Source organism: Acartia tonsa, chromosome 3, assembly GCF_053477335.1.
Source record: "Acartia tonsa isolate MP-2025a chromosome 3, ASM5347733v1, whole genome shotgun sequence".
In the NCBI taxonomy this organism is placed as follows: Eukaryota; Metazoa; Arthropoda; class Copepoda; order Calanoida; family Acartiidae; genus Acartia; species Acartia tonsa.
In genome coordinates, this window is record NC_137262.1 from 22,250,480 (window position 1) to 22,274,516 (window position 24,037).

General features: G+C 33.9%; 3 protein-coding genes across 3 annotated transcripts in view; 2 read left to right on the forward strand and 1 right to left on the reverse strand.

Annotated features, from left to right (window-relative positions):
* Positions 1-4,236: 4,236 nt before the first annotated feature.
* The window catches only part of LOC145313658 (uncharacterized), a 103,902-nt gene continuing 84,101 nt past the window's right edge, over positions 4,237-24,037 (reverse strand). Inside the window, exons 22-28 of the mRNA XM_080153164.1 lie at positions 10,640-10,759; positions 10,223-10,302; positions 8,921-9,022; positions 6,970-7,087; positions 6,340-6,595; positions 5,790-6,049; positions 4,237-5,672 (exon numbers count right to left, since the gene is read on the reverse strand). Coding sequence (XP_080009290.1) covers positions 5,559-5,672; positions 5,790-6,049; positions 6,340-6,595; positions 6,970-7,087; positions 8,921-9,022; positions 10,223-10,302; positions 10,640-10,759 — 1,050 coding nt within the window. The 3' untranslated portion in view covers positions 4,237-5,558. The remainder of the gene's footprint in view (positions 5,673-5,789; positions 6,050-6,339; positions 6,596-6,969; positions 7,088-8,920; positions 9,023-10,222; positions 10,303-10,639; positions 10,760-24,037) is intronic.
* LOC145312920 (uncharacterized) lies at positions 11,796-22,030 on the forward strand. The gene is made up of 4 exons (XM_080152128.1): positions 11,796-12,060; positions 12,289-12,473; positions 21,163-21,870; positions 21,989-22,030. Exons 2-4 carry the CDS (start codon positions 12,432-12,434, stop codon positions 22,028-22,030), a joined length of 792 nt encoding a protein of 263 aa, XP_080008254.1. The 5' UTR covers positions 11,796-12,060; positions 12,289-12,431.
* LOC145315152 (uncharacterized) lies at positions 22,041-23,795 on the forward strand. The gene is made up of 3 exons (XM_080155196.1): positions 22,041-22,633; positions 23,265-23,325; positions 23,611-23,795. Exon 1 carries the CDS (start codon positions 22,081-22,083, stop codon positions 22,630-22,632), a length of 552 nt encoding a protein of 183 aa, XP_080011322.1. The 5' UTR covers positions 22,041-22,080; the 3' UTR covers position 22,633; positions 23,265-23,325; positions 23,611-23,795.

A 24,037-nucleotide genomic window follows, 5' to 3' on the forward strand; every position in this document is an offset into this window, starting at 1 on the left:
TGCCTACTAAACACTCATTGGGGAGGGATTCTTCTTCGACTCAAGTGATCATCTAGATAACTCAAGAGTATCCTCCGCTTGTAAAAGGATGCAATACTCTAACGCCCACTATAGTCAAGCATCCAACAGGCAATTAATCCTTTGATTGCAAGGCCTTGTCTGGAAGACCTAATTGTGCCTGGAAATGAGTTACGCCTGTTTTCGGGCCCAGCATTCTCCCTAATCTCACTATTAGTGTCACGTTTGAGACATAGCAACAGTTGGTATCATTCTTAACGTATGTAGTATTACACATCAAACTTATGATATAATTTAAAATTTTAAACCACCCAAATGATGCAAATAAGATTAAATAGAATCATAATCTTTTATCTTTTTATTTAATCTAATCCTAAATATATATGACAGGGCTCGACTACAACAGTAGAAAGATAATTAATAATTTGTAGATTATTCAGGAATCAATGGAACGACATATAATACTGCCTATATTTTTTAATAAAAATCATAATCTATTGATTAATTGAATCATGATAATTTTAAAAAATTGATAACTGTTTTTCTCGTATTCATTCGAATCCGGTGGATAGGAACCGGTTAATATCCATACGAAAAAACTATGTCTAGCATCGTATTATATCCAGCTTTCTACGAATATAAAAATGTACAGTCATAAGATTAAAACCAGTTTTTTTAGCCCGTGCCTTCTAGGGGCCAAAAAACCTGGTTTTAATCTTATAATTGTACATTCTATATCCGCGGAAAGCTGTTTATAATACGATGCGAGAAATAACTATTCTATGTACTTTTCAAAATCAATAACTAATTTTGAGATTGCATATTGTAGGTACTGGTACATGCTAAAAGATTTGCTTTACTTATGGTATAGTTGCTGTAGATGTTTGAAAAAAAGTTAAGTATATGAGTATTTCTTCCAACTTTGCCGTGATTGAGTTTTTAAGACGCATATTTTTGGTTCTAAAAATCTGGTCTGCAGCAATCGCGGTTTTTAAAAAATCAGCCGTAAATTTAGCTGAGCCCTTGTTTATTCCATCTATTCCTGGTAATTTGTGTATTTGGGTCCTTCTTGTAGGCTAAGACAATTTATCCTCAGAATTCTGACTTGTTACACAAATCCAAGAAAATTACAGCACACAAATAAATATCAATTTGGTTTTACAGAGAATTCGCTTTTTTTAAAGCTGCTTCGAAGCAGCTTATAAGCCTTAAAATGGCGTCATATAATGCTTATGACAAAGATAGGCCAGTATACATTTTACCATTGGTCAATTACAATGTACATGGCCTATCATTGGTCATTTGTATTGTATGAAGTCATTTTTTATTAGGCACTATAAGCTGCTTCAGTTGGTTCTAAACTCTAAAGGATGGCAAGTGCTAAGTAAATACTTAATTTTATCTAAACTGGAAGAAATCGTACTTGTATTATGTAAACAAATAAAACAAATTAAGAAAATAAAAATACTATTTATTGCTGTAAAATCTCGTAAAGTTTTAAATTAGAGAATAAAATTTGATTACTAGAATTAAATCTGCTCCCCTTCTCAATTAAGCTTTAAAGAAAAAGTACTTCTAAAAAAAGGCAGGGAAAAATTCACATTTAGATTTTTTATTACGTGGATCTTAATCAGATTATGAGGTACTCTAATAAAGTGAAACTTACAATTTTTCTTCGACTCTTATACATTTATATTCTGATTATTCAGTTCTGACACTATATAAGTATTCATGTCCGTTTGTCCTACCGTTTCAGTGCTTCGCTTTTATGGATATTGTCATCCTTATTTAGCTTTAACTTTTGTGAAAGATTCACTACTTTGGGATGGAATAATTTCACATTTAGTATGAAGTTCTCTCTTTATATGAATGTAATGTTGATATAATGCTAGAAAAATAACAATATTTTTAGTAATTTATTAGGAAAATGCAAATAAAAACCTTCGAATTTTAGATTATTTTACTTTTATTGTTGCAAATAAAACAAGGACAATGTGTTTATAACGATTTAGAGTTTTATTTCAGGTAAAAAAATGATATTACATAACATTATCTGGTCTTATATCTATACTAAAAGGGAATTTAAGACGTCCCTAGTATCAATATCCTAGCTTAAGAATAATGATACTGAAAACGCTTTAAAAAGCTTTAAAGAAGTGAAATTTGATTGGACATGGTTATTAAGTTATTTGACTTTTAATGTATACGTTTGTGTCTATATTGTTCAGTAAAATCTCTAAACGACTGGATTTAAAATTATATGTGGATTGTGGGTACATGTTATCTGGTTATCCCCTTTCTTGCAAAAGTAAAGCTAAAAACAAATTCATATAAAATTAATTAAAGTACAAAGATAGAATACTCAAGGACAATTATATTCATAAATAGATAAAATAAAAAACCTTTGAAAATTCAAAGATGGCAGTTATATGGAGATTTAGGAAGGGATGCTCAATTAGGTCTTATTTTGGTATACCTCAAATCTAATCTTGCTTATACAAATTCATGATAACATGACTAAATGACCTACAGACAACTAAACCTTTTTTGTACGACCTTTATCTGCAAGTCCTTGCTTTGTATTAAAATTATTAATTACTTTTTAGAGCTCCAACATTCCCCCCATGTGTGTAAAGAAACCGACATAGCAGCATAGGGAAATATTTTTAACTTTTTTTTATTTATGATGCAATGTTAGGTCGAGATTCGAACCAAAACCTTACCCAGCGGATGGGAAATATGTGTTAAGCCACAGTTTCGTTATAAACTTTCAACTAATCATTGTTTATAGGGTAGCTTCACTTCTTAAAATATGTTGTATAGTGGTTAACCTTAAGTGTGTGTATTATATTACCCTCCTGAGAAACATAGAATTTTAGCTAATCTACCATTACTCTTTATTCTTCTCAAATTACACCTAGAAAAAATTTGGTCCACGTCGGGGAGGTGATGGGTTTGAATCGGCTTAACACTGGGTCATAAATAAAGACGTTAAAAATGATTCCTTATGCACTGCGTTAATAGTTAGAGTATGGAGGATGCCTTGGCCCAAAATAGGTTCAACTGATTACCATGTAATGTTAGGACTTACAGTTAAAAGTCGTCCAATCAAACACAGCAGCCTTGTCCATGCTAAGTATGTAATAATATCAAATTTTCTTTGGTTAAATTTTTAAAAAGATTTGGCAATATGATAACCTTTGAGAACTTAAAATGGTATTATCATTTTAGAGTTTAGATTTAAATGTTTATGTTTACACTTTTAAACGAAGAATGCAAAAATAACTAACTGAAATTCTAACTTTCCCAAGGGTTTTTTATCTATTTACACATTTTTAAGCTTTCAGCCCTTGACATGGAGTCAAAAAAATCCTAATAAAAAGCTTTACCGACTATACTGAAAATTTAAAAATCATATCTTAAAGATAAGAGGGCGCAATAGCAATTTATATTTATCTTTTCATGGGAATTAACTAATTTACTATCATAGCACTTCTAATTCTAATTACAGTACACACACACACACACATAAAAACTCTGAACATACAAAAAGACAGATATAGGTAATAAGAAATATCCTTTAGGGATATGCATGTGATAGGCCATTAAATTGCGTAAATGAGCATCAATGATCTAACATATAATTATAATGCATAGTCATATATTCAATTTTAATGGTTTGCAATATATGTCATTCACTTGGTGTTATAACTGGTTAATTCCAACTTTCGCAGAACAACCATTTTATGTGCATGTTAATGAGATGCGCCTTTTTTGGGCCATGGCACTCCTACTTCCAAAGCAGAAGTAAGTTAAACTTTAAGAAACACTCACAACAAAATAAAACAAAGAAAATTTAAACCTTTTATGAATCGTTGAAACGGCGATTTTTCGTCGCTATCTCTGTTGCGTAATTAACGTCCGTTCGCGCCATCACATTTTGATCGCTCAATACCAAGAAGTCATTAGCAGAAGCCCTCCGGACGGAGCAGTTTTGCCATTTAAACTACAAGGCGCTGCGCGGCAGTGCGCGTATCTATATAACTTTTTGTCCTATTTTTCTGGCTGACACATCACCGACATGTTAATGAGGATACAATAATTCTTCAAAGATTAAAAAAAACAAGTTAAAATAAAGAAAAAGAATTTGAACAGACAAAAATTAATTATGAAGTAACTGCGCTTTTTAAAATATCAAATAGGAAATAAAAAAAGATATAAACTACAAAAAGATTTATTGTATTTTTCTATTATATTAACAAAATGCATTACAATGTACTCCATGGTTTTTTTTATAATTATTATTATTTTATCAAATAGAAGTTCTTAATTACAAACGAATCATTCAATTAGTTCTACAACATTTTTTAAAAGTAGTCTCCCTATACAAAAATCTAACCTGCAACCTTTGAGCTATGTTTAATTTCAAGCAAAAAATATATACAGCGTCCCGATTAAAGTCCTTTGAACATTATGGCAGACAATTTCAGTTTTGTTTTTCGCGCCAAATATCTATGGTTCTGGAGTAACTTATGTATATCAGACCTCTAACATCGACACACAACGATATACAATACATCCCTACTACACGATTTCCTTGTTTAGAACAAATACCAAAAACAATGTTTAGCCCTATGAGTCAATTGGAGTCTCAAAATTTATTACAATTTAATACACAGGCCACTTAAGGAGCATAGTTTGTTGATGGGGAAAGTAGGAAATTAAAACTTTCAATGACTTCAATCATAATGATTTAAATATCTTTTTTACTTACAAATCAAACAGAGAACAAGAGCTTCCTCTTAGATTTTTTTAATTATACGATTTTCTTTATCAAGGAGAGTCCTTTTAACATATAACAAGATACTTAATATTATATTTAGACAATCTACATATTTAATATAATTTTTATTAGTAGTATAAAAATTAGAGGGTTTAAGTGTAAAAGTTTAAAAGTGTTACAGAAAATATTTTTTATGAGGGGAAAACTTCTTTGAAAAATAGAAATAGTTTAATTTTACTTATATTATTAAAATGAGATCATAAAATTAGTATTGATTATAAATATATATTATTTAATTACAAAAAGGTAAAACTACTAAGAAAATAAAATTACTAAAAAATATGAAAAGGTTAGAATCAAAGTTATTTTTATTATATTAAGAACTTCTTCACTGGTATTAAGTAGACATGAAACATTTATAAAAAGCTAAACATTATCATTATCAAATTTTGTAATTTCAATATGAAAATTACATTATACAATTTGTTACATTTCAATGATATGATTATTTGTATTTTTTTTAAAGTAGCCTTTAAAATTTTCCAAACAAATTTTAGTATTAAAATTTTGACATAATCCATAAAAAAGGATTCAATTATCAATAAACAATTTGACGTGGGGAATGCTTTGGCTTTCAATTGGTACATTTTGAATATTGTTGAAACTTGGGAAAATATGGCTACCTTATCTTATTTAAAAAAGATTCAATAATGTTTACTTATGGTAAGATTACAATTTCCTATTGGATACCACAAAGTTAGATTTGTGACTCTATTTCCTTATTGGCCACACAAATGAAAGATGTCACCAACTCCTGGTTGGTAGAAACTTCAGGTGGAGGAGGAATTATCTCATTGTCACCTCCATTAACCTAAAAATAGTAAAGTTATATGGTTATGTGGTTAAAATTTTCAAGAAACATGATTTCAGAAGTTAAAACTATGATATGAATATCTACTTATGAAAATATCAAAAGCTAATAAAAAACCTGGTTTGCAGGTAGCATTGGGTCACAATCCTCCTTGCCACTCTCTCCAGGAGATAGTGGCGGAGGGGGTAGAAGTAGAGCGGCCACCTCCGAAAGCTGCTGTGTATGGCCCAGGGGACTGCTAGCTCCCCCCAGCTGGATACTGCTGCCTGGGGACTGAGAGGAGGGAAGACAAATAGTTGGTTTGACGCCAGGGCTGTGCAGGCTGGGAGGGTTGGGTCCAGGGGGCAACATTAAGGGTTGGTGACAACCTCCATGCACTAAAAAAAGTAACTGTCAAGAAAGTTGTAATTCTATGAAAGAGGTGAGTGAAGAAAGTCGCTCAAAAAGCAACATGTGATGTATAAAAATGAGGGATTATTCATCTATTTTTTAGGAGTTTTCTTTCCCACTCCTCCTTTCCTCATCCCTCGTTTTTATGACGTCAGAATTTTTTTAAGCGACTTTCTTCACTCACTGAAAGAGTGGAGTAAAGTATTCTGATTGCATTTTACCCAAGCAAACTTTAAATAATCTTTATTGGTATGTATTTAGTTTCTTCAAAACCCACCTGATGAGGGAGACAAACAAGATTTTTTCTTAACCTCAGGATTATGTAATGAGAGCCGTCTGGGAGCTGTCGACGAAGAATTAGACGAGTTGGAAGACGACTTTCCAGCAGCGGCACAGCTGCTGCGCTGCTTCAGCTGATGTGAGTCAAGGGTATTGTGTCTGGTGGTGTTTGTGGTTCCTGTAGAGCCACTCAAGATTGTGGCGTAGGCCTTCTGATCACAAATTGGACATTCCTTACTTCTGTCGGCTTCATCCTATAAATTTTTTTAGATTTAAGTTTAGTTTACTAGAAATGCATCTGTTAGCTTAAAATATTTTTAAAAACATACAAAAATGTTTTGCAAAAAACGGTTTTTTCAGAATCACTATTATTAAAACGCACTTTTTTTACAAACAATGTAAAGTTATAGTCATGCTAAATTTGAATACTTGGAATTTATTTTTTTTATTCTTTCATTAAGAAAGGGAAAGTGATATTTTTTTATGGAATACCTTGTAAACATATTTAAGTTTTGTAAAGTTTATTTATTCAGGCAAAATACTTTCTACTTTTAGATAATGTCAGAGCTAGTATAAATTTTAAAAATGCCATAAAGTTTTTGAAAGCAATTAAGATTAAAATGGTTACCTTAAATTTGACACGCTTGATACTCTTGAGACTGTTAGAATGAGATGGTACAGCCTGTACTTGTCCCTGGCTCTGCACAGAGCTGCAGGAGGCTCGGGTCAGAGAGTGACAATCATAACCTGCAAATAACTTTGGCGTTACAAGATTTCCTTGATCAAAATCGTAAAATATCAAATTCCGATACTTTTAGCGACAAAGAATTAAATAATCCAGGGACATTGGACTGTAAATTACGATGTTAAAATCTTCAGGGACTTTTAATCAATCTTGGTTCAAACTTATCTACATATGTTTCAACCAGTAGTTAATGTACAAAAGGGATACTATTGTTAATTATCATTAGGGATGTACATCAAATTATCGTCCATTATCTTATCCCTTCAGTTGCAAATAAAAGAATGAAGTAAATAATACTTCATAGTTTTTATTTTGGTACATAAATAAAATAAATTTTACATTATCCCTATTTTTGTTTACATCAGTATTTGCACTGAGACTAAAATATTAAAAATGTTTGTAAATAATAGATGAAGAAAAACATCACTTCTTGCCAACAAAATTTTCCGGACAAAATAGGATTCACTTTTAAAATATTGATACTGTTGTTGAAAGACAAACAAGGAAGAAAACATCCATAATTATCAAAAAAGGGCAATAAAATAAAAGCAGTCTTAAAAATTATTTTCTAGTTAGTTGATAATTAGCAATTTTAGTTACAGTTTTCTATCTTAACATCTCACAAATTTAGATAACATTGAGTTAAATAGATGTAATCTTATTTTGGGTGTGGTTCAACGTCCAACATCCTAAACAGAAGTCCAGACCACCAAAATTAGAAAAAATTTAAATTATAAAGTAGATTTGCTTATAAAAGTGAGACGGAAGAAAGAGAGAGAGAGAGAGAGAGAGAGAGAGAGAGAGAGAGAGAGAGAGAGAGAGAGAGAGAGAGAGAGAGAGAGAGAGAGAGAGAGAGAGAGAGAGAGAGAGAGAGGGAGGAGTTTTAAACTCAATATTTTGACTGGTACAAAATTTTAAGGAAGTTCAGGGGGCTTATCCATAATTTTTTAATTCTAGGCAAATTTTTTGTCATATACATAGATATTTCATTCAATTGTTATTTTTTAACCTCTCATTAGTTTGAAATATAATTTTATGAAATGGATTAAAAATTAGTTTCTTTGAGAATAATGCTCCGTAATTTTTCTTGGAAATTAATTCATGAATGGTGTCTATTTAATAGAGTTATAAACTAACTAAAACAAATTCTAAGATTAATATTAAATTTTCATAAAGAAAACATAAGGATATAAAGTAAAATTTGCAAAACTTTAAAAGTTACAAAATCTGTTCTTTTAAATTTCAGTAAATTAGTTAAAACCAAATGATCTCATTGGCTTATTTATTTTTAATTTTAAATTTAAAATCAAATTTTAAATTTAAAATCAATTTATCTGATTTGTTTTTACCTTTCTATAAGGCTAGGTAAGGGTCATAGTATTAGTCAGCCCTTTTTAAAGTATACCAACCCTCACAAAAAGCACCAAATCTTTTTAATCTTTACCAACAAATCTTTTTAACTCACCCCAACCCTTTTTTGAGCGAAGCCACTATTCTCATATAAAGAATATAAATTAAAAATTTTAAAAACAAGTCTTTGACTCATTTGTCTTTTGTCTATACTGAAAAGTAAAATGTTATCTTCCGGTTAAATTTTGAAAGGAATTGAAAAATATTGTTTACGATATTGTCCTTTCAACCAAGACCAACCTTCCTTCCTACAGGGAATATTAGGAAAAAGGGTCTGTTAATTTAAATCAAGAAAAAACCTAAGCATTTAGAGAAATAGATTTTTTTTTATAAATAAATGCAAAAAATATAGTTTACTTCCCAGTAATAATGAAAAATTGCAATAAACCAAATTTATTATTGATTAATTGTACGCCAATAATTTCCTATTGGTGCTCCGTGTTGTTCCCCCCCTCCTGAGCTGTGGAAATGTCCTCCTCCTCCTCCAAAGCTTTGGTTGTTGTGTCCACCGCCAGTTGAGTCAGTCCTAAAAGTAAAGTTCTTTAATACAATATCTGAAAGGAACTTTACTGAAAAAAAGTTTGAGACATATTTCAAGTTACCATCCTAAATTTAATCAGGTTAACAAATCCTATATAAAATACTAGCGGCTTCGCCCCTAGCCTCTAGGGGCTTTGCCCCAAGAGGTTTGATCAACTTAATTTTTCGTATTTTAGATTTAAAAAGAAAAAGTAAAAAAAAATTTTATTTTTGGGGGGGGTATTTTCATTTTTTTGGGGGGGTTGGGGGTGTCCCACCCCCCAAGAAAATAGCTTAAAACCATCACAGGACCAGTAGGTATATTCCCTGAAGAGTAGAGCCCAATCGGTTCAGTGGTTACTGAGATCTTAAGCTTCAGACGGACAGACAGACGGACAGACGGACAGACAGACGGACAGACATCGTTCTACTTTGTATTATAGATTATTATGGGAGGTTCAATTTTTCCAGGGGTGATTTATTTTAGAATTATGGAGTTTCCCTCCAAAAATAGTTGTAAACCTTCCCTGGAGCTCTAAGAAGCTTAGCAGAAAACGGGATCTTAAGTTACAAACAGAAATCCTATTACTTTTATAAAAAGATTTGAATTATAAATTTTGGTTGAATCCTTATAATAAAGTAACAGGATGTTTGTTTGTTCCAAAGGATCTCGCTAACTGCTGAACCTATATGGTTTTCATTTACAGAGTAGCTTCTCATAGGTCCTGGGAAGGTTTACAGCTATTTTGGGGGAGGGTATCACCACCCTACCAAGAGAACTGCAGAGTTTTCTGGAACTAGCGGAGGAAAAAATATTTTTGGTAAATAGCTGATTTTAACATAGTTCGACAAAAATAATTTAGCGTAGCCGCTAGTAGGTAGTAATAAACTATTGTCAAATATTACTGTAAAGTCAAGGTGCTATAAATTAAGCGGAAACGAGAGCGCATCATTATCAATATGTCAAAAAACAGTTATCAAATTTATAAAATTAATGTAATAAGTTAAAAATTTTGAACATCAATACTACCTTTTTTAGATTTTTTTCCAAGCGTGTTTGTTTTCGCTGGGGTATGGAGTAAGATTGTGTAGAATATCATCGTTTTAGTTTACGCCAACTACATGGCCGCGCAGCGTAAAATCTACAGTTTTAAGTGCACAGTAACAAACATTCAGACGTACCCTGATGAGTAAGTGCGCTACTAACCTTTGTGAATGATGTTGATTTCTGCTGCGGGGTAGTGTAGAGTAGACATTCTGGTTGGCGTTGGCTTTGGCATATAATTCCTACAGTTCAAGGTTATCAAGTTAATAAATAAGATAATAGATGAGGTGCTACTCATTGCCTGAGGGACTACCTTGTACGAAATAATACCTGATCTAACCCTTGGGGGGAGGGCTGAAACAATTAGGGGTTACCCTGTAGTCGTACAACTCGTTCATTTTCAAAATTTAAAGTAAGGTGTTGAAATCATATGAAGGTAAGAAGGGGGGGGGGGGGGGGGGAGTGAGGGTTCATTTTGACCGATGGTTCATTTTGACAGGAAAAAGGTCCCCGCTAAGTCTGCAGTGGAGATATTTGAACTTAATCTTTAAATAATAATTCAAAACTTGGTAACTCTGCCTGAACCATTTTCTCATCAAGATGCATGTGTTGTTTACAACTGGCAATTCCCTTGCTCTTTCCACCGCTGCTACTGGAGCCACTTGTACTTGTTGTGTTCGGGTACAACATCAGCTGATTCTGAAAGACGACAACCAATCTTTAGTAGCAATTAAACGTTTACAACTTTATAATATTTAGGAGGGGGGGGGGGGGGGGGAGATATACCACACTTTTCTGGGATCTTGCCAGATCAAGTATCAACTGTGTGGAATACCAAAGGATGACTCCATGCAAAATTTGAGCCTGATCCAGCCAAAACCGGCCGTGATTTTTATAAAAACCGATTTTTTCCGGTTTTTAGGGGGTATCTGTAAATCGATTCAGCTGGAGCAAAACCGGTTGAAGGTACAAAAAATTTCACTTTACATGAAATTTAGCCAATGTAATTGCCTACAAAAATGTACTTCATCATCAACTTGATTGGACAACTCTTTCCCCTCCTAAATGTCCATTAAAACCTCGGATACGGCAAAAATCGCCAAAAATCACGCCTTCGGCGGCGAATAACGGCTATACGGTCAGCCGGAGGCGAATCAAACATAAGTAAAGAAATGTCTGCCTCATAAATTTGTTCAACATCAAAGAGATGTTTGAAGTCTCTAAAACGACTCCTTCCCCTCCTTTAAGGGGAAAAACTGAAAAAACGTGATTTTCAAAAGTATTCCCACTTCGTGGGTGTGGGGAGCACTGACCCCGTCACCCCAGGGTCACCAAATATAAAGTCTAGGCGGCCCACAATGCTGAATTTTCACCAAGTGAAAGTCTTGTGTCATTATCTCTCATGAGAAAAATGTTATTAATTAATTAAAATTTCAAATTGTGATTTTTTGATGGATTTCTTTGATGAAATGACAGGCCAGTCAATTTTTAGGCCATTTTTTTTAGTTTTTTGCCTGTCACGCCCAAACGGTTTGAGATAATTGTTGTAAAATCGCTTTAAACAGTGTAAAACAACTTATAATTGTTTAATTTTAGCTAAAAAAAAGTCGTAGCTACTTTAAATTTAACTTTAAAACTTCAAATTTATCTCTAAAGTCCTTAATTTTAAAATTCGTCTGTGTCCTTTTATTCTTATATGCATGTGGTAATAATTCAAAGATGCAAAGAGTCTAAATTGGCTTGAAATATACAAAGAGTCCATTTTATATACAAAAAAAGCATATTTTTTACTCTAAAACTTAGTTTTAAAAGTTCGTTTTTTATTTAATTAATTTTAGGTTAATTTACACATTTTTTTTTATCCTATTCTTTTATTTATTAGTTATAATTTAGAATATAGAGCACATGTTGTACATGTGGAGTTGCCAAACCAAACCTAAAAGGTAAACAAATCCTACTAGTATAAATATTGCCTCTGTTTGGTTAATTAGTCAGTTCTTGTGAGTATTTTTAACTAGTTAAAACGTTTTTTGGATTTTAAAGCTGGAACCTAATTTAGTACTATTTTATTTAACAAATTTCTGGCATTTCTTTGCTAGTAATTATTTATTTTATCCTAATTTCATTTTTATGAGTTTTTGGCAATTCTGTGCTGAATCTCATATAGTTAATTTTAAGTTTTAAGGTTCTGGGTTTAAAATACTTTAAATGTACTGTGACTATTTTAGAACTCAATTTGTGAGCAGTTGCCAGTGTTTCTGCTGTTTCCAGTCACTGCCAGTGGCACTATTTATTGCCAGCTGTTGCCAGCCGTTGCCAGCTGTTGCCAGCCGTTGCCAGCCGTTGCCAGCTGTTGCCAGCCGTTGCAGTCATGTATTCTGTTAATTCTTTTAACTGGATAGCTTCAGCACAAGTAAGTTTTTGGTAGTTTAGTTATATCTTATAGCTCTTTATTATTTATAGTTTTAGGCATTATTTTATAGTTTTAAACCACATTTAAGCTACTCTATTAGTTATTTCTGCTGTTTATGGTATTATTTGAATCAATTCTAATAGTTTTTGTAGCTTGCATTTAGTGTTTTAAGCTTAGTGTTTGTCTTCACTATAAACCAATAAGTTGAGCTAGTAACTATTTACTTTTCATGTACAAGGAATAAAGCACTTCTTTGCTGATTGCTTGTACTTGTTATGCATAATCTAGCAGTTCTGTGCTTGCTATGCATTATTGAAACCTTGTTTGAACACATACAAATATAGTGTTTATTATTTCAGTTCAACAAGTTGAATTACTGTTAGATCCAGCATTTGTCTACTTTTTATTGATATACATATTATATGTTTTGATTTAAATATTATATGTTTGGATTTTGTTTTATATATGTCATTTTGTTTGTGATATTGGTTAATAGATGTTGATTTTGTTCAAAGATGTTTATTGATGGTTATTTTTTTTCATAGCATATGATTAAGATATATCCAGTGTCTTTTTACCCATTTTTGCAACATTGAATTGTGCGAAGTTTTGTGTCTTAATCATATCAATTTGAAATAATGTTCCATCAATTTATTGAACAAAATCAACATGAATAAAACTGATACAAACAACTCCCAAAAGGGAAGTGATACATCTTCTATACCCGAATCCGTTAACTCAAAGGTATCATCTGTATCCTGTTACTCGTCACTATCCAAAGTGGAAGCAGGGTTAGGTAAGTTATATGTAGATGATATTGAGAAGTTTAATAATAAAATAAAGGGTTTGATCAAACGATCAACAGAAACAACTAAGTTCTTAGATCCCAAAAAGAAGGAGGTAAGATCTAAATATGATGCTGTTAGAAGGTTTGAAGAAACTATTAAAATGGTTTCCAAACTTGAGCTATATTTTAATGCTCTAGATAATATAGTATTAGAGTACAACAGTGAAGGAGAAACTGATCAGTTGATTTCTCAAGTACAGGTTCTTAAAGAAGAGTATGAAAATATCAGGGAAGACTATAGGGAGATAGTCAAAAGGTACGAGGAGAAAACCAATGAGGTTGAGATTACTGAGGATGATGTTTCTAACAGACTCTCAAGAAATCCAGAAAACGTAACTCAAAGGAAAAGGACAAACGATCATGAGCCAGGTAATTTCATTGGAAGTTCTGGTAAAGAAGCTCAAATTGGAAATGCTTTAGTAGGTTTACCTTCATCAAACATTGTGTCCTCAGTATCATTTTCTGTCCCATCTCCATTGATTACATCTTCGTCTGAGATCACACAACATAAAACTTCTGCCTGTAATACAGCAGATTCATTAAAGTTAAGATATTCTGTACCTCTTGCTGGAATGATCTCTGATTATGCAGGTGCATTGAATGAAACCAGAACAGGACAGTTACCACCTACATCACAACAACCTGCACCAGTATCAGGAGTAGCTTCAGTTACATTAAGGAATGATACTTCATCTAGATACTCTAACTCTCAATATAATACCACTTCAAATGGTAATGAGATTAGTGATTCAGTTACTCCAAATATCACGGTAAGTCAGGTAAGGAATACAAATATTGAAGGTTTTAATTCTGATCAGGAGGGACACCCAGGTACTGAAACCTTAATTAGAATGGGCGAAACTTGGAGAAATGTTGAGATTGAATCAAATAATCTCTCTGAACTAGCCCTACTAAAAACTATTAAGTCAATCTCTAAAATAACTGTCTCTTCAGTAAATAGAAAACTTTCTGACAGTGAGATCATTACTCTTAATAAGAACAAGAGACCAATCATTGAGAAACTTATTGAAGATCTTAAAAGAGAAGTTAAGGATATTCCTGAGTATAATCAAGCATTGAAGGGGCATGCCGTGGAAGCTTTCAAATCAGCGTCTGGATGGCTGGATAACATAGAAGACTTGATGAATAAAAGTGATCTTTATCTTGCAAGCGATAGAAAGTACTCAGAACCGTTGCACTTAGTAAAATTTCAAGGACATGAGGATAAATACCACGTATATGAGTTTCTCAAAGGATTTGAGGTCATATCCAGAGGTCTAACTCAAGAAGAGAAAGGGCTTTACCTGTTCAATAATTACCTCGGGGATAATCCCAAGCGTGTTGTTAAACATATTAGGGATAACTTTAGTGATATGAAAAGGAAACTTATTGATAAGTTTGGTAATGTAAATAGGCTTCTTTCCAACAAAAAGAATCAGATTAAGTCTCTACCTAATATTTTTTACAGGTCATCAAAACAACAGAAACTTGATTATATTAGAGGATTTACTGAAGTTTTGGATCAAATCCAGTCTTTGGTGGACCTTAATGTGATAGATTATCCTGATATGGAACTGGAAATTTTCAGTCACAGTAATGTAATGGAATTGTCTGCACTTCTACCTGGATTCTTGTATGAGAAGTTCTCTAATGCCTATGTGGAAGAAAGGAAGCTGAAAAATACTGAGAATATACTAGGTAAGAAATCCTTTCAGCTTCTGAGAGATATGCTTATGCATGAGATGGATGCAGTAGAGTTTGCTATGGAAAACTATGTGGATAACCTAGAGAAGAAAACTATCAAAGGAACTGACTCCAAGAAGGATGATAAGAAAGGTAAGGACCACAACCAAGTTCTTCATATGAAAGCTGATCGAAACAAGGATGACAAATTTATAAAATCTGTGTGCTTTGTGCATAAAGATCGCATGAAGAAATTAAGTGATTATAAAACAGGTAAATGTCAGGTATTTTTAAGCATGAAACCTAAAGATCGACTGAGTTGTGCTAAACAAAAAAACCTCTGTTGTTTGTGTTTTTTGTATAAGTGCACCAAGAAATCTCCTAGCAAGTGCTCTTACAAGTCTCAGTTACCAATTGCATTGATTTGTAAGGGTTGTGCATCAAATGATGTAGAGAGAAATGTATTGCTGTGTTGGGAGCATAAAAATAACAACCCTGATGTTCTCAATGCACTACCTGAAATGTTAGTAGGCTTTGATGAGGGAACATCCATTATACTCAATCACTTTATGCCAGAATCTTTAGTTAATGGTCCGCACCCTATCATGAATACTGCCACTGAATCTACTTGTAAAAGTTCTGCCAAGATTAGAACTAATCCCAATGTGTTTGATGTGACCAGAGGTGCTATGATAGATAAGTCAGAAGTTTTGCATAGGATCAACCAAGATTCTAAAGAGTATGCGGTTTATCCTATGCAAATCTTAAACATCTCTGGTCATCAGACACTAGTGCTCTATGATTCAGGGGCAATGGGGGAGGCTATTACTGCTGATTTGGCTAATAAGGTTGGTATGACTATAATTGATCCTAGACCTCAATCTTTCAGGGTAGCAGGTGGAGCTGTAGTTAACACAAATAATCCTCTCTACGAGACCACCATTGGTCCTGATGAAAATGAAGAGTATCATTCCTTTCCATTGTTGGGGATGGAGTGTATTTCAGAGAAGATTCCTCTTATTGATCTGTCTGAAATAGTTGCAGAGTTCAGAAAACACTTAGTTTCTTCTCCACTATCAAAGGAAATATGTCCAAGCTATGTCGGCGGCTCCACCATCGGAATGATAATAGGTATTAGACAAAGTTTACTTTTCCCAACTAGATTATTGGTTCTACCTAATGGGTTACAGGTTTGGAAGAGTCCTATCAAAGACATATTCAATAGTAATCTGATTTTTGCTGGTCCACATTCAAGTATAAGGAATGCTTATAATTCATGCAATCTGACAACCCAAAATGATTCATTCACTGCATTTTTTCATTCAGGATATAACCAGTACAGGGATGTATGTTCATTCATACCACCTACCAATCAAAGTGTGCCTGAAAAAGCTTTAGTACTTGATGAGTCTTGTGTAAATGAATTTTGTCTAAGTAATGATATTCCTGCAAGAGATTTGGATTCTGATAATAATGATGAGGAGATAGCCACTGTGGACTCCAGCATAGACATACCATTTCTCTTACTATCAAAATCAATTGACTCAGTACCCAGGTGCAAAGGTGTTGATGAAAATATTGAAATTAAGGTAAGCGCAATTAGTGATAACGATAGAATAATTGATATTGATGGCTTGATCCCTACTGATCATAATGAAATCCTGAATGATAGGTGCATAGCACATATCAATTGCAAAGACTGTTTATCTTTACTCAAGAAAACAGCCTCCATTTTCAGAAAGGGTGAATCTTCCAAACCACTTGATAAATCAGTTGATGAAGCTGAAGATGATGGTGCTGTAGTAGATTATAGGTGCCCGAGATGTGCAGAGTGTAAAGATTGTTTGACAGGAAATAAGTTGAGAAATCTATCAATCCGGGAAGAAGCTGAGGAAGTCTTAATAAGGAATAGTGTAACAATAGATGTCAAAAATGGTGTTACACGTTGTGTTTATCCATTTTCTTGTAACCCTGATTCGTATCTAAGTAAAAAATGGGGTAACAAAAATTCTAATATAAAACAAGCAGAAAGTGTCCTAAGATTACAAAGGAATAAACCTGCTGATGTCAAAGAATCAGTTTTAAAATTTCATGAGGAAATTTATAGTAAAGGATATGTAGCAAAACTTAAAGACTTACCTTTAAAACTTCAGAATGAGATCATGAATGCTGATTTTCAGCATTTCTTTTGCTGGAGATCAGTATTCAAACAGGGATCCATTAGTACCCCTGCTCGTTTGGTAGTTGACCCTACAGTCAGTTCCTTTAATGAAACGATTGTCAAAGGGGTCAACTGCCTTACAAATCTCTTCACAATAGTTTTGAATTTTAGGAGTTTTAGGTATAGTTTTTGCTCCGATATTTCGAAAATGTACAATACCCTCAGACTAATGGAGGGTATGTACAGATATAGTTTGTACCTTTTTTCAGCCAGTTTAGATCCTAAGGAGGATTATGAAATCATGGTGATCCTCACCATGATGTATGGTATTAAGTCAGCAGGCAATCAGGCAACTCATGCATTGAGAGGACTTGCTGATATCTTTAAGGAGAATTTACCTCTTGCTCATACTGTCATCCACAAGTTGACGTATATGGATGATAGTTCAGGTGGTGCCAATGATGAGCAAACGGTTGATAAGATGATCAATGAGATCAAGGAGTTACTACCTCATGGAGGATTTAAGCTTAAGGTTGTCTGTAGAAGTGGAGAAGACCCAAGTGAAAAGGCTTCATCAGATGGAGTTTCAACAACCTTTGGTGGATATCGTTGGCATACAAAGGATGACCTGCTATTGCTTAACTCATCTGAAATAAACTTTAACCCTCGCAGAAGAGGAGTCAAAAGAGCCAATGATTTTCCTGTGAAGACTGATGAAGATGTTGAGAAACTTGTTGCCACAAAGAAGCTCACTAGACGTGTTCTTATTGGCAAAACGCTTGAGCTATTTGATATAGCTGGCATCCTGGAACCTTTAAAGGCACGACTTAAGATTGACTTACAACCTCTTAAGAATCTTGGGTTTGAAGAAGAGATTCCTGTTGCCTTGCGTGGAAGGTGGTTGGAGAATATGAAAATGCTGAATAATGCCAGGAATATCACAGTCAGGAGAACTATCATCCCTGAAAACTGTGTAAATCCTGATGAGATTGAAATTCTGACCTGTTCAGATGCTGCTGCAACTATGTGTGGTGCTGCTACATATGCTAGGTTAAAGCTAACAGATGGTAGTTACAGCTGTCAGTTATTAGCAGCAAAAAGCAAATCATGCAGTAGTACCATCCCAAGAAATGAACTCTTGGGATGTACTTTGGCAGCCCAGCTAGCATTCATAGTATCTAAGACATTAGGTTCTAGGGTCAAGAAATTAATATTTGCTTCGGACTCGACTATCAGTATTTGCTGGATAGCAAATACAAACAACAAACTGAAACAGTTTGTTAACACTAGAGTAAAGATAATTCATAGGTTAGTTGGTAATGACAAGTTTTATCACATTAGAGGTGAACAGAATCCGGCAGATCTTCTTACAAGGGGAGATGTGGATTGTTGTGATGTAGATGTTGACTCCATTTGGCAGACTGGCCACAGTTGGATGCATCTTGATTTTGCTGAAATGCCACTAAAATCTTATTCTGATCTTTGCTCGTCACTAAGCAATGAAGAAAAAGATAGTATTGATAAGGAATCACATCCCACAATGCCAATAATAACCACAACAAGTGGACCTGAAACACCTATAGTTATGTCTCTCTTCAGCGACCCTCTTGATAAAGGACAAGAAAAAGCAGACTGTGAAGGTGAGTCTTGTAATTGTACACTTATATTCAATGATCAGATCAGTTGCAAAACTACAGACAGTCTAGGTATGGTGGATGATGTTCCTGAAGGTAAGCTTGCTAGAGAAGCTACTAATGATCCTGATGATGTCACAGCAGATTGTACTAGTACTGATAACAATGCTGATGGTAATGAAACTGGGTATAATACTGTCAGTACCATTGATGTTGCTATAACAGCAATGAAAGTTAACCCAAATCAATCTAAAGTCAATGAAACTGAATCTAATTATGTAGTAGATTTAGTCAAATTTGGTTTTGCAAAAGGATTCCTCATCCTTGCGACTGTGTTCAGGTTTATCCTTAGAACTAAACATAGAGCACATATATCCAAAGGTAATGTGTTTCAGGTAGATTGCAAAATGTGTAACATTGAAAGTTCATTCAGGACAAATGGCTTGTGCAAGATTCAACCATTACAGTTGAAGAACTCATCTTGCAATGATGAATCAAGAAACATAGCTGATGTCAGCTTTGTTGTCTGTTCACCACTTGATTTCTATGCAGCATGGCATTTCTTGTGCAAAGAAGGAACCAAAGAAGTCAAGGAATATTATAAAGGTAAGCCTGACAAACTAAATGAGTATACAGAAAAGGATGGAGTCTTGTTTGGAGCAGGGAGGCTCTCACATTCTGATATAAGACTTATTAACAATGTAGAGATACCAATCTTTAGTAATATTGATTTTTTCCAACCAGTGTTTTTGTATTCTAGTGCTGTAACATATGCACTATGTATGCATACACATTGGACATTATGTCCACATAGTGGTGTTGATAGAACAATCACCTTTGTGTCCAACATTATTCATGTTAGCAATCTTAGAAAGATTGTCAAGTTCATTCGTGAGACATGCCTCAGGTGTAGGTATCTCATGAGGAAGTTCTTGACTCCTATTACAGGTAATCAATCAATGTATTCACTGTTTAGAGCTCCTCCATTTTACTCCATGATGATGGATATAGCTGGTACGTTTCTTGCTCATGACAGCATTAAGAAACGTTCTACTAGAGATGTTTTTTTCCTGGTGCAGGTTTGTCTTGCATCAGGGGCTACGTCTATTGGAGTTTTGGAAGATTTAAGTGTGACATCAGTCATAATGGCTATGACTCGCACAGCTGACAGGTATGGTTGGCCCAAATTTGTCATTCTTGACAATCAATCCTCATTCAAGAAGTTAAAGGATGTATCCCTTACCTTTAAAGATTTACGTGGAAGGCTCTGGAAAGATCAACGCCTAATACTAGATTTCTCTACGCCTTTGGCTCATAATGAACATGGACGTGTTGAGTCTAAAATTAAGGCTCTAAAGGAATACATTACAAAGGCAGGTGATATTGGTCAAAAACATTCTTTTCTTGAATGGGAAACATTAGTACTGAATATTGCAGCAGTAATCAATGGTTTACCTATATGTCATAACCAGGATGATAGAGGTATTCACAATGATCTAGGTCTGCTGACACCTAATATGTTTTTGATAGGCAGGAATAATACCAGGAGTCCTGATGCTATTCTCAATATTGAATTTAACCCTCCAACTGCTTTGAAGAAACTTGCAGAGATGGATAATAAGTTGTTTGACTTATTAGGAGAATATGCACACAGGTTTATTCCTGGCAAGAGAATGGTAGCTGGAGACATACCAGAAGTAGAAGATGTGGTGATGTTTATCGCAAAAGAGAATCAGAGATCAAGAAATATTAAACTTAAGTATGGTAGAGTTATAGCTACTATGGTTGATGGAAGGCAAAACAAGGTCAAGGTTGAATACCAGAATGCTGGTGAAGCTGTGAAAAGAATTGCTGAAAGAAGTGTCAAAGATCTTATCAAGATCAAAGGTGTTGAAGAAGTAGACTTCAATACTCGTGAGCACCATTTGGCAGCAGCAATTCAAAGAAAGTTTTGTAAATAATTCAATTTTACCAAGATTATATATGTTTTTTTTTAACATTTTATTGTTTATTTGTACAGATTTTTTATTTAAAACAGTAAATATATTCATGGATTCTGTTTAGAGTATTTTTTTATTCTACTGTCTTGAAACTTACTTTGATAGGGTTTGATAGAATAGGTCTGATAATAGCATATTTGATAGAATACTTAAACACAAAAGATATTCCTAAGTTGGTGTGTTCTGACACCTGAGTAGTTCTGTACTCTATCCAAATACCGTCCTTGGTAAAGATATTCCTAATTGGTGTGTTCTGACACCTGAGTAGTTCTGTACTCCATCCAAATACCGTTCTTGGTACAAAGGGATCATTGTTCTTGATGTTTTGTGTTTGGTTGTTAAATCATATATGTTATTATTTTAGGTTGTAGCAGAGGGCTGTTCTGATGCCTCAAAAGTCTTTGGCAGTTCTGTGCCTGAAAGTAAGGATCAAGATTTTGGCAATGTGACTCCTCGATACTCATTCCAGAATACTCTTGTAGATAATGAGATTGCTAATGACTTTAATGACATTATTTCTGGCAATTCTGTACATGGCAAAACTAGCAGGACGGGAAGACACCTGGAGAAGGAAGAGTTGGTTGTGCTTCAACCAAAAAGATGGTTTTGTGGTGCAGTTGTTGAGGTATTTTTGCAAGAAATTGCCCACAATACTGATACGCACGTTATGTCCTCCTATTTTGTACAGAATCTGATGGATCGCGGAGTAGGTTTCGCCAAGAGATGTGTTAGGAAAAGCCTAGTCAGAATCATGGCTAGCAATAAGCTGTTAGTTCCTATCAATTTAAATAATAAACATTGGGCTTTGGCCGAAATTGATCGCACCCAACAAGCTATCCGTTATTATGATTCCCTCAGGTATGATCCTGGAACAAGACTTGAAGAGTTGAAGGAGTTCTTCATTGAGATTGATTATCTTACTAAAGCTGCAAGTATCATTAAGCTGGACACCATTCCTCTTCAGTCCAATACTTTTGATTGTGGTGTTTTTGTCTGTGAGTTTGGCCGTTGTTTAATTCAAGGGAAGGAGTTTAATTTTGTACAAGATGACATGCCATTTATAAGAAGGAATGTAAAAGAGGTGTTGCTTAGGGCTGACAAGTTTAAGAATGCTCCCTTCAGAGTGTTAGCTGATACTAGGGATGATCTTGTTCAGGAAGCATTTGATTGTAACCAGTTGATTGTGTCAGATAGTGATTATGAATGTCCAGGATTTGATGTTGACAAGATAATGAATGTTTTGGGTGAAGCTGTATCTAAGTTCAATCTACAAGATGGGAATATGACTGAAGACATTTTGAAAAGGATTCCACCCAATGTAGAAAGTGTATCTACTGAATTTGGTAAGCTATCTGTTGAAGCCACTAGTGATAAAGGTACTCTTTTTGATAAACATGAAGAAAATTCTATGAAATTCCCACCTGTTCTTCATGAGTTGAATGTTTTGAGACGACAGCAGATGCCATTCATTGATGTGAATAGTCAGGGGTTTACTTATACAGCTAATATCCATGGCAATTGGAAGTTAAGTTTACGATTGAATGAAGCGTTAGCAATGATAGCAGATCAAAGACAGGTTGACATGGAAGGAGCGTGGGCTATCATTGAGCAGGAGATCAAAAAGGACCCTGGATTTGCGTTGTCCTGGCTCAGCAAAGTTCCCAAACCTGGTCAGAACAAAGGACCTATGAACTTCCAGATAGGATCCGCAAAAAATTTCAAGAGATTGGCCAATGTTATCCATCTTAACCATCCCTCAATCTACATTGAAAACGCTCATTTGGGAAAAGGAGGAAAGAAGGTGAAAAGATACAATCCCTACAGAAAGAATTAAGGTATTTTTTTGTTGTTTTACACTTTTTTCCTGGCCCAGTGTTGTAAAATCGCTTTAAACAGTGTAAAACAACTTATAATTGTTTAATTTTAGCTAAAAAAAAAGTCGTAGCTACTTTAAATTTAACTTTAAAACTTCAAATTTATCTCTAAAGTCCTTAATTTTAAAATTCGTCTGTGTCCTTTTATTCTTATATGCATGTGGTAATAATTCAAAGATGCAAAGAGTCTAAATTGGCTTGAAATATACAAAGAGTCCATTTTATATACAAAAAAAAGCATATTTTTTACTCTAAAACTTAGTTTTAAAAGTTCGTTTTTTATTTAATTAATTTTAGGTTAATTTACACATTTTTTTTGGGTATAGTCCTTTCCACGACATCCCTCCATAAGGAGCGATTCTTCGTATTTTTCACAGTAGCTTTTCTCCTATTTCTAGCCCCTGCGGGGGGCTCTAACCCTGCGGGGCCAATTACCTAACCCTGTGGGGCAATCACCTAACACAATATAACCTAACCTAACCTAAAATAACCTATAAAAAGCCATTTTAAAAATATGAAGAATCGCTCCTTATGGAGGGATGTCGTGGAAAGGACTATACCCTTTTTTTTATCCTATTCTTTTATTTTTTAGTTATAATTTAGAATATAGAGCACATGTTGTACATGTGGAGTTGCCAAACCAAACCTAAAAGGTAAACAAATCCTACTAGTATAAATATTGCCTCTGTTTGGTTAATTAGTCAGTTCTTGTGAGTATTTTTAACTAGTTAAAACGTTTTTTGGATTTTAAAGCTGGAACCTAATTTAGTACTATTTTATTTAACAAATTTCTGGCATTTCTTTGCTAGTAATTATTTATTTTATCCTAATTTCATTTTTATGAGTTTTTGGCAATTCTGTGCTGAATCTCATATAGTTAATTTTAAGTTTTAAGGTTCTGGGTTTAAAATACTTTAAATGTACTGTGACTATTTTAGAACTCAATTTGTGAGCAGTTGCCAGTGTTTCTGCTGTTTCCAGTCACTGCCAGTGGCACTATTTATTGCCAGCTGTTGCCAGCCGTTGCCAGCTGTTGCCAGCTGTTGCCAGCCGTTGCCAGCTGTTGCCAGCTGTTGCCAGCCGTTGCAGTCATGTATTCTGTTAATTCTTTTAACTGGATAGCTTCAGCACAAGTAAGTTTTTGGTAGTTTAGTTATATCTTATAGCTCTTTATTATTTATAGTTTTAGGCATTATTTTATAGTTTTAAACCACATTTAAGCTACTCTATTAGTTATTTTTGCTGTTTATGGTATTATTTGAATCAATTCTAATAGTTTTTGTAGCTTGCATTTAGTGTTTTAAGCTTAGTGTTTGTCTTCACTATAAACCAATAAGTTGAGCTAGTAACTATTTACTTTTCATG